Source organism: Myotis yumanensis, unplaced genomic scaffold (assembly GCF_028538775.1).
Source record: "Myotis yumanensis isolate MYYU_CA2020_CCGP unplaced genomic scaffold, mMyoYum1.0.hap1 SCAF_11, whole genome shotgun sequence".
In the NCBI taxonomy this organism is placed as follows: Eukaryota; Metazoa; Chordata; class Mammalia; order Chiroptera; family Vespertilionidae; genus Myotis; species Myotis yumanensis.
The window spans coordinates 5595859-5612677 of record NW_027223762.1 but is presented as its reverse complement, the minus strand read 5'-3'; the positions used below and the strand labels follow the sequence as shown (position 1 = coordinate 5612677).

General features: G+C 34.5%; 1 protein-coding gene across 2 annotated transcripts in view; it reads left to right on the top strand.

Annotated features, from left to right (window-relative positions):
* Positions 1–16819, top strand: part of SMC6 (structural maintenance of chromosomes 6) — a 54204-nt gene that overhangs the window by 27692 nt on the left and 9693 nt on the right. For both annotated transcript variants that reach the window (XM_070428710.1, XM_070428709.1), the window contains 8 exons: positions 1917–2031; positions 3208–3368; positions 4983–5118; positions 5977–6057; positions 7594–7764; positions 12059–12196; positions 13217–13362; positions 16354–16479. In XM_070428710.1, coding sequence (XP_070284811.1) covers positions 1917–2031; positions 3208–3368; positions 4983–5118; positions 5977–6057; positions 7594–7764; positions 12059–12196; positions 13217–13362; positions 16354–16479 — 1074 coding nt within the window. The remainder of the gene's footprint in view (positions 1–1916; positions 2032–3207; positions 3369–4982; positions 5119–5976; positions 6058–7593; positions 7765–12058; positions 12197–13216; positions 13363–16353; positions 16480–16819) is intronic.

Sequence of the window (16819 nt, the reverse complement as noted above, 5' to 3'; positions counted from 1 at the left end):
AAATGATTGGTCTTCTAACTGATGACCAATTGCCTTCTAGGCAAATAGAGTTTTATATGCAAATTGCATGGAAGCATTACATCATAAATTACTCTGCAAAAATAGCATTTGCATTATAGATAGTAAGGAACAGATTAAAAGATATTTAGGACAAAATAACACATGTTACTTCAATATAAGAGAAAGAAGAATTGAGAATCACTGCTAGGTTTTTGGCTGGAGTGACTACCTAACAGATGTGCCAACAATTGATTTAGGAAAAATATAAGAAAAAAAGTGGATTTGTCAAAAGTAGTTAAGTTCTGTATTAGAATTGTTGATTTTGGGCTTTTATACTAAAAAGTAGAGGCCCGGTGCACGAGGTCCATCGGCCTGGCCTGCAGGGATCAGGCCAAAACCGGCTCTCTGACATCCCCCCAAGGAGTCCTAGATTGTGAGAGGGCATATGCCAGCCCAAGGGACTCCATCAGTGCATGATCGGGTTCGGGGAGGGACCACAGGAGGGCTCCAGGGCATGTCCGGCCCATCTCGCCCAGTCCCAATCGGCCATACCCCAGCAGCAAGCTAACCTACCGATCAGAGCGTCTGCCCCTGGTGGTCAGTGCACATCATAGTGACTGGTCGGACACTTAGTATATTAGGCTTTTATTATATAGGATAAGGATTGGGAGTTAAGAGTAAGTGTTTTCTTTTTCTGCATGGGAATTTTACATTAAGTTGATTTCTAGTTTGATCCCTGGTTTCTTAAACCCCATAAAAGCGAAATTTCAGTTGTGCTACCAGACAACATTGCTGTGGTAAAAAATGACCCCTGACAGGTTAGTTGCAACTGAAGTTGGGGAATATAAACATTCAAATTTAATTTGTGTAAAAGCCAGTCTCCTGATTTCTACCCTAAAACCTGCTCTTCCTAGAATCTTCTCCATCTTCATTTTTCAGTTGCTTAAGCCAAAAGTAGGTTTACAGTTGTCCCTATGGAAAATAATGCAATATTTAATAACTAATAATGTAAGAATAAACTCTGTTTCACATACAACTGTAAGCCTGCTTTTGCCCCACCCTGTATATACAAAGATACTTTCTTTGTTTTAGAATTGTAGGACTAAGAAGTACTAAGACTACCATGACCATTTCCCCTTTAGATACTCATTGCTTCTGCACCTTCTGTTCTTGGTGTATCCATTCTTCAGTGCTGTTAATAGCACAGATGTTTAAAATTTTAGTTGAAAGAGTGAATGTCTCTTTAGGGAGCCCAAATTATAATTCCTAAGAATATCATTTCTCTCATATTTCCTCTGTGTTCATAATAATCTTTACTTCAGTTTTTCTTATCTCAGTAGTAATATTGTTTCACTTTTTTAGTTAATTGACTTTTATTTTTATGTATGATAGCATGTAAGATTTAAGAAAGGTGTAATTACTGTAACAGGCAGTAGGGCATAGTGTTTAAGAATCTGGGCTCTACAAATGTTGAGTCACTGTGTTGTAAACCTGAGACTAATATAATATCATGTGCCAACGCTACTTTATTAAAAAAAGAAGAAGAAGAATCTGGGCTCTAGAGCTGAGCTGCCTGGTTTAAATCCTAACCCAGGCATTTAACAAGCTCTATGACATTGAGGAACTTATTAAAATCTGAAGCTTCTCCTCTGGAAAGAAAAAGGGAGAGAATAGTATAATCTATCTCATTGTTGCTCTAGGATTAGATGAGCATATAATATTCTTATAACAGTGCCTATCACATACAAATGTTTGCTAAGTAAATAAATAAACCTAATCAGATATTTTCAAATGTTACCAGATATTTTTCATTATCTTATCATTACCTATCATCTACTCACCCATTAATATATATGTAGGGATGTTCACATATAATTAAAGTTTGATGCTAATCCTTATGTACTTTTGTCTCTTAGAGCTGCTTATCATCCAGAGTTCCCAACGGTGCTGACAGCTTTGGAAATAAATAACGCAGTTGTTGCAAATAGCCTGATTGACATGAGAGGGATAGAAACAGTGCTGCTAATCAAAGTAAGACCAGATGCGTGCTGTGTTTATATTTTTTTAAAAATTTCAGAACTAAAGTAGGTTATATAAATCCTGTTCCCCTCCTACATCATGGAGCTGTTGATGTTTCATCACTGTGCATGTACCTCGTAGGAAAATCTATAGAATAATATAGAGCTGGCGGTTTGTGTTTTTTGCCCCAGGAACTTCATTACTTTCAGCTATTCTTTGTAAAGCAGTTTCACAAATGTATATATTTTTTTGATGCATGATGCTATAAATTTTTTTGTTTATGCTTTCTTGATTGCCTGCCAAATTTATTTTTTACTTGCCCTTACAGATACATGTATTATTGTCATTCTACTTTTTAAACAAATACTTGACTTGATACTTTATGAATCTCTTTTCTTAAAAATTTGATTGCTGTAAAATCAATATGTATTCTTTATCTGTATATGCATTTTTATATACTTGTTTGATTTGATCACCATATTGTGTTTTACCTATTGGAATAAATTTGCTGGAAAGGAATAAGGAAACTTAAAACAGAAATACGTAATCAAGACAAACACAATAGAGTCTGTTTTTCTTATTAATGGAAATGAGAAGTAATGGTATTAGTAATCCAAGTGTGTATATTGCAAGTGTTGTAATTTTTGTGGGCTTGGCTCTATCATATTTTAGAAGGATATATGAAATAAAACAATGAAATTCTATTGTAAAGGTCTGTGCCTGGAGAGGTTAAGCCTGATTCCCCTTTTTATTTCCTCTAAAGGTTAAATATTTCAAGGTTGTTGTCGTTTACTGGAATTTATTATTCAGTTGCATCATTTCTAGGGTGTAAAAGTCATTTAGAAAAAATAAGATTTGTATTAACTGGTAAAAGTAAATATTTTCATGTGAAGAGTTACTTAAAATTTTTAATTTTAAATGGATAGCAATATTAGAATTTAAAAATAGAACGTATCAGTTTGTCATAAAGCATTATTTGCTGTGCTGATTTGAAGACTTAATAGTTTTAATTCTTTGAATCTTGAAAGTTTTTTTAATTTTTTTGTTTAACTTTATGGAATTATTTTACTTGAATGTTTAAATAAAAAATATTTGAATCTTAAAACAATGGCAGAAATTTTGAAATTGTGTGCATCAGAAATGCTTTGGCACAATTTAAGAAATGTATTCCTCCTCTGTTGTTTTTAGAGTAATTCTGTAGCTCGTGCAGTTATGCAGTCCCAAAAGCCACCTAAGAATTGCAGGGAAGCTTTTACTGCTGATGGTGATCAAGTTTTTGCAGGACGTTATTACTCATCTGAATATACAAGACCTAAATTCCTAAGCAGAGATGTGGATTCTGAAATAAGGTTGGTGTCCAGTGTGGCTTTGCTATATTATTTCTACTGCTTCCTTTGGGGTTCATACATATTTTATTAGGTAGCACATGTTCTTTCTCCAGGTAAAAAATAATTAAAAACTAAGGAGAAACACTATATGAAAATACATAACAGAATTTGTCCTATCCTGAAAAAGGGAAGTTGTAAAATTTAGCCATTTTGTTTATGTAAATTATGTTGATTCTTTTTTTTTTAATTATTTTTTAAAATATATTTTATTGATTTTTTACAGAGAGGAAGGGAGAGGGATAGAGAGTTAGAAACATCGATGAGAGAGAAACATCAATCAGCTGCCTCCTGCACACTCCCTACTGGGGATGTGCCCGCAACCGGAATCGAACCTGGGACCCTTGAGTCTGCAGGCCGACACTCTATCCACTGAGCCAAACCGGCTAGGGCAATTATGTTGATTCTTTAAATTTTTTCTAAATATTCAGAAAAATGTTTAATAACAATATTGTTTATTGGTTTTATTTTTGGTTTAGGCTCTTAGTTTCAAATTTTATTTACTTGGTAAATTTTTATTGTTTTAGCAAAATTACTATTTGTTAATAAACATATAGATTTATATATGATAAACATTTCTTATTAAATCCTGAGGAGCCATCTTTAATTTTTGCATCAGGCCCCATTTTTATCAGAAATACCACAATTATTCTTCTTTCCTCATTTTTATTCATTTATCATTTATTCAGCTGACTTTTTTTTTTTTTTTTAAATTTTGAGAATTCCAGTAAGGTAGCACATTTATAATATTTATCAAATTTAAGTTGCTGTGTTATTTTATATATCAGAAAGGAAGAAAAAAGCTGCTAATAGAACCATGGACTGAAAGATTATTTCAGAGAGGTGAAAACGTGGGAAATATGCATCTGAAATATGGCACACTCTCTCTCAGAGAAGTTTTTCTTAACTGCAAAGGTGGTTCACTTCCACCAGGCACTCAACTCTGGGGGACAAGTACTGTGGTCAGGCAGGAAAAGGTCATTTCTGAAGACAGTGAATGCTGGCCAGATCTTTATGGTTTTAGCATTTGCTTGCTTTATTCTCCATCCCTTTTCATTGTCCTCCTTTCATTCACTTTAATTCCTCACGCATTCATAGCAGTTATAGCACTTACTCACCAACAGTGAACGTTGAGCTGTCAATTTTATCTTTTCACCCCTCGATGCCTTTGTGCAGTTCCTCCCATCCTCTCCTCTAGTTGGTCCCACGTTGAAAACTTTACAGAATGCAATTGCCATGTCTCCCACAGTCTGATTTTCCGTGGTCCTGTGGACGTGTAGTGTCCTGTTCCTATTTTGATGGTATGGTTTATTTCCTGAGTCTTTTTGGTTTGAGTTATTCATGTCTTAATTCTACCTCTGCCTCTGCTTATCACTATGCACAAAGTCCGCCACACAGAAATCATATCACAAATGCCTATTAATGAAATAAGTAAAATTTGGCTCCAGTTTAGATATTTTTTTGAAATCATTAGGATTTTTACAAATAAGCTATTAATTAGTTTTTCTTTGTAAAGATCTAAAGTATTTATAATATTCAGAAATAGTTTTAAATTGTTTTTTATCCTTCTCTATCCAGTGAATTGGAGGATGAGGTTGAAAATAAGAAGGCCCAGATATTAAATTTTCAGCAACATTTGTCTGCCCTTGAAAAGGATATTAAACGCAATGAAGAATTTCTTAGAAGGTACCAACTACGACATAAAGAATTAAAGGTAAAAAAATATGTGCATCATTTTGTTTTCTCATCTTGTCACTTCTAAGCTGTTTTTAAAATTCTACCATTTATTTAGTTAAGCCCGTTTACAGTCTTAAAAGAGCTTTTTACATATATGGGTTTTACCTATCAGTATTTACATTGTTAAAAATTAAAACAAAATTTAACTGTATTTATTAGCTCACTTAAAAATTATAAACTCATTGTTTGTTAACGTACTAACATTTTTATGAAAAATAACTTTTCCAAATACCAAAGCTATTTAGTGAGAAGATTGACATTTTTATATTTTTGTAGTAAATTTGTATTTCTGGCTTAATAAAACTCAACTGAATTATCAAGTCACCTTCTGCAATCAATCTGTTGCAATAAGTACACGTCACCGAGTTATAAACCTCCTGAGCACTTAGGAGAAATAATAGTAAAAACGGTGAATAATGTCTTAGTGTTTTTATGAGAATAGTTTTGACCTCATGAATCTCTGCAAGAGTTTCAGAGGCATCCAGGCAGTACTTGAATTGTACTCTGAAGACCCCTGGATTAGAATAATCTTTCCACAAGTTGAGTCTGGATATTTTAGAATATTTTCTCTATGAATTCAACATTATCATCATTTTAAATGCAAAGATGGAGTACTTACATCTTTTTTTTGTGTGGGAACGGGTAACCAGTGAGGGTAATATGGCAGACTTGGTAATGTAACTTACTTTGGTTCATTTAATACTAATATGTCTCTTTTATTAAATACAGAATCCTTCTGTAACACAGAGTAGAACATCATGGATTAATATAGCCTTTCTTTATTTTTATTTTTAATTTATTTTTATATTACTAAAATTAAAATACTTTCTTTCAGATGAAAATAAGAAAAAGTATTTCTGAAATTCAGGAACTTGAGAATATAGAAGAACACCAGTCTGTAGATATTGCAACCTTGGTAAGAGTCTTTTCCTCAGAGTTATAAAGGACAAAACTATCATTTAGTGTAACAGTATCTACTCAGCTTTTTTTAAAATCCTTTTACTTAAGGCTGCTTTTTATGATTGTCTCCATTTACAGGTAAGATAGAAACTACCTCATGTATAGCCTTCAAGTTCCTTATTGTTTTGTCTGTATAACTTGCATGAATAATACTTGATTTTGTCATCTACTACATGAAGAAAACTTTATCAAAGCTTAATTGTGCTCTTAAAATCAAACAGTGGCACTTTAAACCATGCTGCCCAGCATAGTTCAGAGTGAATCAGTATCAATATTAATGGGTACCTTTTAGTCAGTTACGCTTGTTCTCTTTGCATTGTTTCTTTTTATTTTTTTTTTTTTTAATATATTTTATTGATTTTTTTACAGAGAGGAAGGGAGAGGGATAGAGAGTTAGAAACATCGATGAGAGAGAAACATCGATCAGCTGCCTCCTGCACATCTCCTACTGGGGATGCGCCCACAACCCAGGTACATGCCCTTGACCGGAATCGAACCTGGGACCTTTCAGTCCGCAGGCCGACGCTCTATCCATTGAGCCAAACCGGTTTCGGTGCATTGTTTCTTTTTCCCAAGTTATTAGTTTTCATTTTAATTGACCACATATTTGTTATTCTGTATTTTTTTCAGGCAGCTGTTTATGATATTCAGCTTAGCTTCTCTGAGTTACAGTAAACAATGGATTAGATAGCTTGCAGAATCTTGTTAAAAGAAGTATTACTTAGTGTTTGTGCTGTACGTCATAAACTGCTGAGGGATATACAGCACGTGGAACTCTACTCGAATGAGAATTTGTCTTCATTTTTTATTAGTAATCTTGTTTTCCACATTTTATTTGTCTGCTTTAACTCCTTTTATTGATAGATTAAGTTTCTTTTATATATATTATTGATTTCAGAGAGGAGAGGGAGAGAGAGAGAGAGAGAGAAACATCAGTAATGAGAGAGAATCATTGATCGGCTGCCTCCTGCACGCCCCTTACTGGGGATCTTGCCCGCGACCCCGAGCATGTGCCCTTGATTGGAATCGAACCCAGGACCCTTCAGTCCACGGGCCATTGCGCTATCCACTGAGCAAACGGGCTAGGGTGATAGACTAAGTTTCTTGAAGATGTGTAATATGTCTTGTTTATTTTTGTTTACTCAGCATCTAACACATTGTCTGGCACAAGGTAGATATTTATACCAGTATGTACTATATTGTGAAAGAAAAGTAAGTGGGTAGAATAAAAGTTATTCCTTTTGATTATGACCTCAAGCACAATATAGTTTTAACTTGTGTCCTAAATAGTATCTCTTACTATTTTGAACCTGTTTCCTTCTTCCTAATTTGCTTTTGAGAGTGTGAAAATGCCCTAGTAGTCTTTGAATTTGTCTTTTATCTGATTTGCCTATAGCGTGTAGTGTCTTCTCTCTTAGAATTGTTTGTACTACTTTTCTATCTGATAACAAAGTATTTTAATTAACTCCATATGCTCTGTAAATGTAATCAGGAAGATGAAGCTCAAGAAAATAAAATGAAAATGAAAATGGTTGAGAAAAGTATGGAACAACAAAAAGAAAATATGGAATATCTTAAAAGTCTGAAAGTAGAAGCAGAAAACAAGTATGATGCGATTAAACTGAAAGTTAACCAGCTAGCAGAGCTAGCAGATCCACTTAAGGTATGTATTATTGTTATTCTATGATATATGTATCTTAGGTGTTAACTTTATATCTACAGTGTACTCACTAGATATTGTCCTAACATAATTTATGTTTAAACGTTAATATAACCACATAAAAATAGGATGTAAACCAAATTTTCATCCTTAGATCAATTAGAATAAAATGCTTCTGCTCATGCTTTTATGATAATAAATTGGCAAGTTTTTGTTTGTCTCAGAAGATTATAGCTCCCCGCCCTCTTTATTTTCCGACTTAATTTTTTTTTTTTTTTTTTTTTTTTTAGAGCTAGAGCCAGGGACATCTTGTCTGTCTGCACTGTTTCTGTTCTGTTGTCCCACTTTCCTTCAATAACTCAAGCCAACTTGAAATAAAGTGCTACTCAGTTCCTGTTTATTGGCATGTCCCAGTTACGTTCCAGCTTGAATTCAGTTTATTTTTTTTTTAACACATGCTTTTTAAAACCAAATTTAGGAAAACAATTATTCAACAATTAAATTGGGTAAATTTTTCCAAGTTGTTTATTAGGTTAGTTATTAATATTTTATTGTCATAATTTTTATGAGTAGCTCAATTATTTTCAGGACTTTTATTTATAAGGCACTGGGAAGAATGAATAGAATATTTTCAGAGGGGTGGGGTATCTGAGATATCACTCTAACATATCCTTTTTTTTTTCCAGGAAAATTAATTGCCCTCTGTACATTAAAATGTGTTTAGATATTTTTAAAGTTTAAAAGAATTTGCATGCATAAAAAGTTTTTATTGTAATTTTGTTTATTGAAAATTTTTAAAGATGTAATAAAGAGTTGAGAGAATAGTAGAGAAATTTAGAGGTTTTGCTGCATAGAAATAGCTTCCCCCTATTTGTGGTAGATTTCTCTGTAGTTACTATCCCTGGAGCTAAGATTTCTGTCTGCCATTATAACCTAAGATGGATCAATTGAGATGGGCAAAGGTGGGGATTGAGAATGGAAAGAGACTTTGCTTGGGGTGATAGGTGCATGATTCAGTGTGCAGGTGATATTTTATTGGGTTGTACACTTGAAACCTGTATGGTTTTGTGAACTAATGTCACCCCAATAAATTCAATAAAAAATAAATAAAATTATGACTGAGAAAATGAGAAAAAAGAAAAGAAAATAGGAAAATAGACTAAGAAGAATATATAGTTTAAATATTAAATTGTAAAGTTGTGAGGAAGGAAAATGTACTAAAGGTAACACTGAGAAATACAAATAAGAGAGTAGTTGCCACAGGAAATAAGAATTAAGAAGATAAAGCCTAAGACAAAAAAGAAAACGAAATTCCTTTTTAAAAGAAGAAAAAGAATAAAATAAATATGAAAATTATCAAGAATAGACAAGGTAGAATTCAGAGAAATAAATTCAGGAATTAGAGCAGTAAAATTACAACAAAGGTAAGGTTAAAATATTTTTTTTAATGGGTGAAGGATTGAACAGAGTGACAAAATCAAAATGATGAAATATGGTAAAACGATATAGGGAAAGAAAGCACCTAAATTATTTATCCCAGAAGACTTAAAATTAAAAACAAGAAATGATGAAGAGTAAGCTGTGTTCTGTTCTTTTAGGGACCTCTAAGCTAAAGCAACTCCTGGAATTGGGAGTCCATAAATAAGTCCAAGAGCAGAAAAATATGGGCAGAAGGCAGTAAGAATTCTTGGTCTTAGCTCTTTGCCTTGGCTGCAAATAACTGAAAGCTAGGAGGTGAGTCCTTCAGTTAACCTGCATGCAAACAGCTAGTAGCCAAGAGGTTTTCCTTCACAGTGTCACATCACATAGCCGTCAGTAACAAGAGGACCAAAAGGATTTGGCTAACAAAATAATTCTTGAGAAACTGCAGTCACTTGTTAGACATTAGCAGCTTCTAGACATAATGCTTGCTGTTAGGACATTTGTTCATTTTGTGACAGGGGTGGTAAAGAGTAGAATACTCTGTTTAAACATGCAGTCGTTGAAATCTTGGCATGGGGAATACTTTTCTCACAAGATTTCATGTTTTATAGTTTTTTACATAATGAACGTAGGTTTATATGAAACAAGAAGCAATCTTTCCGATGGTGCTGAATAAAATTCGTTGTTTTGGCATCCAAGAGAATAAGGTTTTTCAATGATTCTGTCCTTTCTAGCATCTCAGTCTATTTTCTAAAGGCTGTAACTTCTTGCAGGTGGAAACTACAGCAAGCATGTCAAACTGAAAGGCTAATAACATGGGCCAAATAAATGAGGCATGCGGCCCAAGGGCCGCGAGTTTGACATGCTTACTCTACAGGTTAAGGGCTGCATCATTTTAGACCTACCGCATCCTAGGCCTCACCCCAAACCAAGATGAATGTATTAATTTGCTTTTATTATCTCTAGTTCTTCATTTCGCCATGAAATTAAAAGAAATGCTCTCTTGCTTTCCTTTTAGCTTTAATCGCATAGCACCCAGGACATATATTTATTAAATATACAAGGACAAATCAGACAGCCATGGTAAATGTTGAGAAAGGGATATTAACATCTGTAGGTCTTTTCCTATTATTTTACGCTGCAGGTCTTTCCCTTTCTCAGGTTGCTAGGAGGGAAGATTAACCAGCACAAATGTGTCCTTGTGTGTTTTATCCCTTCTGTTCCCTAACACTGAATTGATTCCCTAAAGCAAATGGGGCCTATTTATTTTGACAGCTTCTACCAAAAATGATTAGAAAACTTAGTTCTGTTTTTAGAAGACAAGCATTCTATTTCATAAACTGTTCCCATTCCTAATTGTAATCTCTCCTGCTACACACATTGCACCCAGTTTTTTTTATTGTTTGATACAAATGAGCAGTTTATCTTCATCCTTCATGTAACAATGATTTTTAATAGAACTCTTTTATAAGAGCTATATGTTATCAGATGTCTATCATGGGTGATATTTCCATTAATATGAACAAGCTGCAATAAATTGTATTCTTAGGTTAGAAAATAGCCCAATTCCTCCATTATGTGAGGTAAATATTTTCCATGTTTAGATACCTCTTCCTTTTGCGGATACCTCCATATATTGTCCCGTGTGATGCTGTTATTGCTGCTCTGGTTTGTATTTGTTTCTTTCTCTGTTTATAACTAACTCTTGAGACTGAACATGATAATCATAGTGTCAATGAGCAATGCTAGGCTCAAAAAACAAGCAAACAAACTAACTAAAATATAACGTGGTGGTTCTTAAATCAGCCTTTTGAAAACAGTGTTATTGAGATATAAGTGGCATGCATTAAATACACATATAAGTGTATGAGTTCATGAATTTTGACATGTATATACCTCTAAAACCTCACAATCAGAAAAAAGAACAATCCTTCATACTCAAAGTTTCCTCCTGCCCCTTTGTAATCTGTCCCTCCCTGTGCCCTGCCCCCGTCCCCAGACAGCCATCAGTCTGCTTTCTACACTGTAGCCTGCACATTTTCTAGAATTACATGCAATGGAATCACACATAATATACTCTCACTTTTTTGTGATCTGACCTTTTTCAGAACCTAACGTACTGTCTAGCACATAATGTATACACTGTTTATAGTTTGAAAGAAAAAGTGAGTGAATGGAATACAAGTTACTCTTTCTGATTATTGTAATCATCCATATTTTTACCTGAATCAATAATTCATTTCTTCTTATTGCCAAGTAGCATTCCATTATGTTTGATATACCACAATTTGTTTCATTTACTGATTGATGGACATGGGTTTCCAGGTTGGGGCTATTACAAATAAAGCTGCTCTAAACGTTTGTATATCAAACCAAAAGAACAAGCCCTCTGAGATTCTAAACTTATTTTGGTGCTTCTTAAATCAAGAGCTATTTAAAAGATTGAGATTCGGGAATTCCAGACCTAAAATAAAATATCCAGAGGTGGAGTCTAGAAGTCTATATATTTTGTAAAAACATCCAAATCAGTGGTAATGTAGATCATTATTTGAGAAGCCACCATAATGAATGTCTTTATGCATATGTCATCCAAGCCTTTCACCAGGCTAATGTGGCTTCCCACCAAACTACGCTGTTTACCAAAATAAAGTTGAAAGCACCATATATATGGAGACTTCATATAAGAGTTTAAATATAATCATGTGACTCCTCATTTCTACTCAGACACATCCGGTATGAACTCTAACACTTGTGTCTTGAAGCAACATAGTCCTATCCACTTTATGGAGTTGTCAGTTAGTTTTATAGCTACGCTGGTAATTTTTTTAAAAAAACAATGTTTGCTTTAGAAATTATTTTGGCTTTCTTCAAACAGGATGAATTAGACATTGCTGATTCTGAAGTAGATACCCAAAAACGAGGGAAGCGGCATTATGAAGAAAAACAAAAAGAACACTTGAATACTTTAAATAAAAAGAAACGAGAACTGGATATGAAAGAAAAAGAACTAGAGGTTATTTTTTATTTTACGTTTTTGTTTACAATCTTAGTCCTAACAAAGTGCGTTTTTCTTAATATCCTGTTTTCAAACATACACAAGTTGTCGGATGAGTATCTGTTTCCTATAAAGTAACAGCTGTTTTGGTGAATCAAGAGAAGGAGGCTTAGGGACTCTCTGAGTGTGGGGACTTAAATAGACCAACACGAAGAAGACTTCAGGCAGGACTGCGACAGTCTGGCGTCTGAAAGGGAATGGCACTCCAAGCTAATCTAGCTCCTTACAGGCCTAGTGTGGCAAGTAGATAGCAGCTTTGTGTCAGAAAAGCCAGCTCTGCCTCTGAGTAGTTGGGGCCGGGCTGGGCTGGGCTGGGCTGGGCTGGGCTGGGCTGTGCTGGGCTGCAATTCCACTCCTGCTTGCTGGACACCCATGCTGACAGCTGTGAGCAGCAGCCCTGTTTTTGGAGATTAGTTGAAAGCATCCTCGGTCTAACTAGAAGAGATGGATCTCAACTTTGCCTTTATGTATCTTGGGAAAGGACTGAGACTCTAATCCATTGCCTTACTTATTCAAGACTTACACCAAATGTTGTAAATACAAAATAAGTACTATGTGTGAAAGTGCTTTGAGTTTTTTAATATTTTATAAACATGAGGGTCTTTTTGTTTGCATTTCAATACTATTTGGTGTTCAGAGTCCATCCTAAAATACACAGAAAGCTATGTCTGACCTCAGTGCCCTGCATGCCAAACTTTTCATAGCTGCTACTTGAAATTTGTTTCATTAGGAACTTACGGAGGTCTTACAAATTATTAAAGATGTGAACAGTAGTGTAATTTTCTCTTGAAGATTTATAGTGACTGTACTATATTCTCAATATAAAGCTTAGAGAAATAACATTGATACCAAATGAATTCAAAATACATTTTGTAAACATAAGTTTAGAATTTTACTTTGCCTATTTTGGCATTAGTAATACAATGAATTGTTATCTCAAAGAAGAGTTTTAGTGACGTTAAAAATCTTTTGTCTTAGGAGAAAATGTCACAAGCAAGACAAATCTGCCCAGAACGGATAGAAGTGAAAAAGTCGGCATCGATTCTAGATAAAGAAATTAATAGATTAAGACAAAAGATCCAGGCAGAACATGCTAGTCATGGAGATCGAGAGGAAATAATGAGGTAAGTGGTTGGTAGCTTTTCTACTTGATTATGTTATCCATATATATTATCAACACAAAAAATAAGTGTTTAAATATAAATCTTAAATTTGGATCAAATATTGCTGTAGCATATAGTTTATAGCTAAACTAGTCTTTCATGTGTGTATGTTAATAATAAACTAACTTTGCCTTGGCCGGGTTGCTCAATTGGTTGGAGCGTCATCCCACACACCAAAAAATGTTTTGGGTTCAATCCCCAGTTGGGGCATGTATGGGAGGCAACTAATCAATGTTTCTTACATCGATGTCTCTCTCTCTCTCTCTCTCTCTCTCTCTCCTGTCTCTCTCTCAAAGTCAATAAAAAAAATAATATAAACTAACTTTTTTCTTCTGAATTATTACAGAATACTTGCGTGTAAATGTTATCTTTATACCTATAAGGTTCATATAGACATGAAATTATTCAGCTTCACAAGTAGTCCAAGAAATGCAAATCAGAATAATTAGAAGCCATTTTCACATACATGAAGATGGAAGAAACTTCATGTCAGTTAGATCTCAGTGAAATGGATGTTTTTATACTAGGTAAAAATGGAAGCTCCAATGTAGTTCGAGCACAGATTCTGAAGCAAAAGTACCTCAGTTTGAATTGCTCTTCTATTATCTTATGGCTTCAGCAGATTATCCAGTGTCTCTGAACCTTAAATTTTCTCATCTGTAAAATAGGTGTAATTATAGTATTCCCCTTAAAGGGTTATTGTGAAGATTAAATGAGCTCATAATAGACAGAATATATAGGATACATAGTATGTTAAATATTAGTGTTTCTGAACAACATTAAGGCAGTTTATGTCAAATGCCCTCAAAAATTTGTTTGGCCAAGTAATCTTGTTGTTATAATCCAAAATGAGAATAATTTTTGCTTGGATATGTTTATTGCAGTATTATTTATAACAGTGAAAAATTAGAACCATGTGCAACTATAGGATGATGATTAAATTGTAGTAGAAGATTGTACCTATGCACTTTTGAAGAACTTTTCCTATTTAAGAAAAGGCTGGAGATGGGAGCCATCTCAATTCTATTTTCAAAAGCATTGGAAAACAAAAATAGTAAAGTTTTTCTTTAAAATAGTTTTTAAAAAATACAATGTAAAAAGACCCCCAAAAAATTTACTTCCTCTTTTTACTTTTTTTTCTTTTATCTTATTAAATGTGCTCTCAGTGTTTCTATATGCAAATGTAAGGTAATGTGACTGCTTTTTATCCTTTCAGATATAAAAGATAGCACATTATATAAATTCTTTTACAGATTATTTTCTTTGATTTAATGATATACAGTGTTTTGGATTTTTTTTATTGTTTTAGAGTATTCAACCACCTATTGATGGATAGTTGAGTTTTAATTGAATCTTTTGCTATTATATATAGTGGTACATAATAAGTAATTTTGTACATGTGTCATGTTATTCAGGTTTATTTTGTGTGTGTGTGTATGTGTGTGTGTGGTTTTTTGGTGTGGTTTTTTTTTTAGGAAAAAATTCCATTTTGACAGATTTCCCTTTCTGGGGATTGTATTTAATTTGCATTCCCATCAGCAGTGTATTAGAGGGCTTGTTCCCAATAGCCTAAACAGTGTGATCATCTTGTATGGTTTTTGCTGATGGATAGATTTCCCCCCCAAAAAAACAAACCTTGTTATAATTTTTATTTGCATTTCACTTATATTAAGTGTTATTGAACACTTTTTTCTTGTCTTAACAACTGTTTATTTTTTGTTCTGTGCACTTTTTATGTATTTTTTCATTTGTCCTGTGGATAATTTGGGTGTACGGTGAGGAATGTATTTTATCTTTTTCCAAATGGCCCTGCAGCCATTTGAAAAGTTGTTTGTCCTCAAATTGTTTCCTTAAGAATGGCTACATGAATGATATTTTTGCATATTCATAATTATTTGTCTTAACTTTGAATTGAAGACTAGTTTACCCTAATGTAAAATCCCCTGTCTCTTGAGTATCTGTGATAGTCTACGAAGTCCTGTAGCTCGTCCAGAATGTCAGACTCCATGATCCTTTCACTTGGTACACAGCATGCTTTTTCAGTCTGGAGATTCAAGTCTAATTTATTAAACATTTTCTTGTGTTTTACTTTTTAAAATATTTTCTGTACTGTTCAGTTTTCTTTTTGAGGTCTTTATCCTATATAATAAAAGGCTAATATGCAAATAGACCAAACTGCAGAACGACTGATCACTATGACTCACACTGACCACCAGGGGCCAGACACTCAGCGCAGGAGCTGCCCCCTGGTGGTCAGTGCACTCCCATGAGGGAGTGCCGTTCATCCAGAAGTGGTGACAGGAGCCTCTGCCACCTCTGCAGCAGCACTAAGGACCCCTCGGGGAGCGGGCCTACGCTGGCAGTCAGACATCCCCCTAGGGGTCCCATACTGCAAGAGGGCGCAGGCTGGGTTGAGGATGACCCTCCCCCTCTGCCCCCCAGTGCACGAATGTTATGCACTGGGCCTCTAGTTTATACATATGTTAGATAGTCTTTGTCTTCTCTATATATTTTGTCCAACCATTTTATATGTTTTTTCCCCAATTTGTTTTCTTTTCTCCTTTCTATTCTCTGTGTTCCTCAGTGTGCTCCCACATTGGTGTCTGTCACTGAGGGAAATATTTATTGCCTTCCAGTGTAATCCCTTTACGTTTAGAAGGTGTATATTCTCTAAGGTCTGCCACTCTGGGCCCCACTTTCCTCTGTGCTTTCTCTGCCTCTCTAGGGCTGGACTTTGTTCCTGCCCAGCCTGCTAACCACTCTTCCTGGTCAGGGCAGCACCCGCTCCTCCTGGTAGTGGATTGTGTTTACAACTCTGTGAAATCTGCTAGTTCTGGGTCCTCAGCACTCCCTGTACTCCCTGGTCTTCCCCATGAAATATATTTGAGATTTTACTTTTTTTATGTTTCTTTGAATGGCCTTTATTTACTTAATATTTTGTTCATAAAATAGGCAGTACCAAGAAGCAAAAGAAACCTATCTTGATCTGGATACTAAAGTAAAGACTTTAAAAAGGTTTATTAAATTACTGGAAGAAATAATGACCCATAGATTCAAAACATACCAACAATTTAGAAGGTAAGTGCATTAAAAAATATATTATTACATATGCATTTTTTTATTTTTCTTTGTTTCCACTTATCCCTTATAAATATTAAATTAAATTAAAAGAACTTTACATGATTCAGTTAGTGAAGAGCTGCTAGTGCTTACCTTGTCAGCTGGTGCTCACAGTCCTATAATTTAATTAGAGAATTATGGATTTGAGTGGGCCTTTATAGCAGTTGTCCAACTTTTCCACTCCATCAGGTATCCATCCTTTCTAGATCATTCACAGGTGGCTGGTCACTGGCTGCTTAAAGTGCCCTTTGAAGGGTAGCTCACTGGTCCTGAGGCAGCCTCTTTCACTCTTGGACAT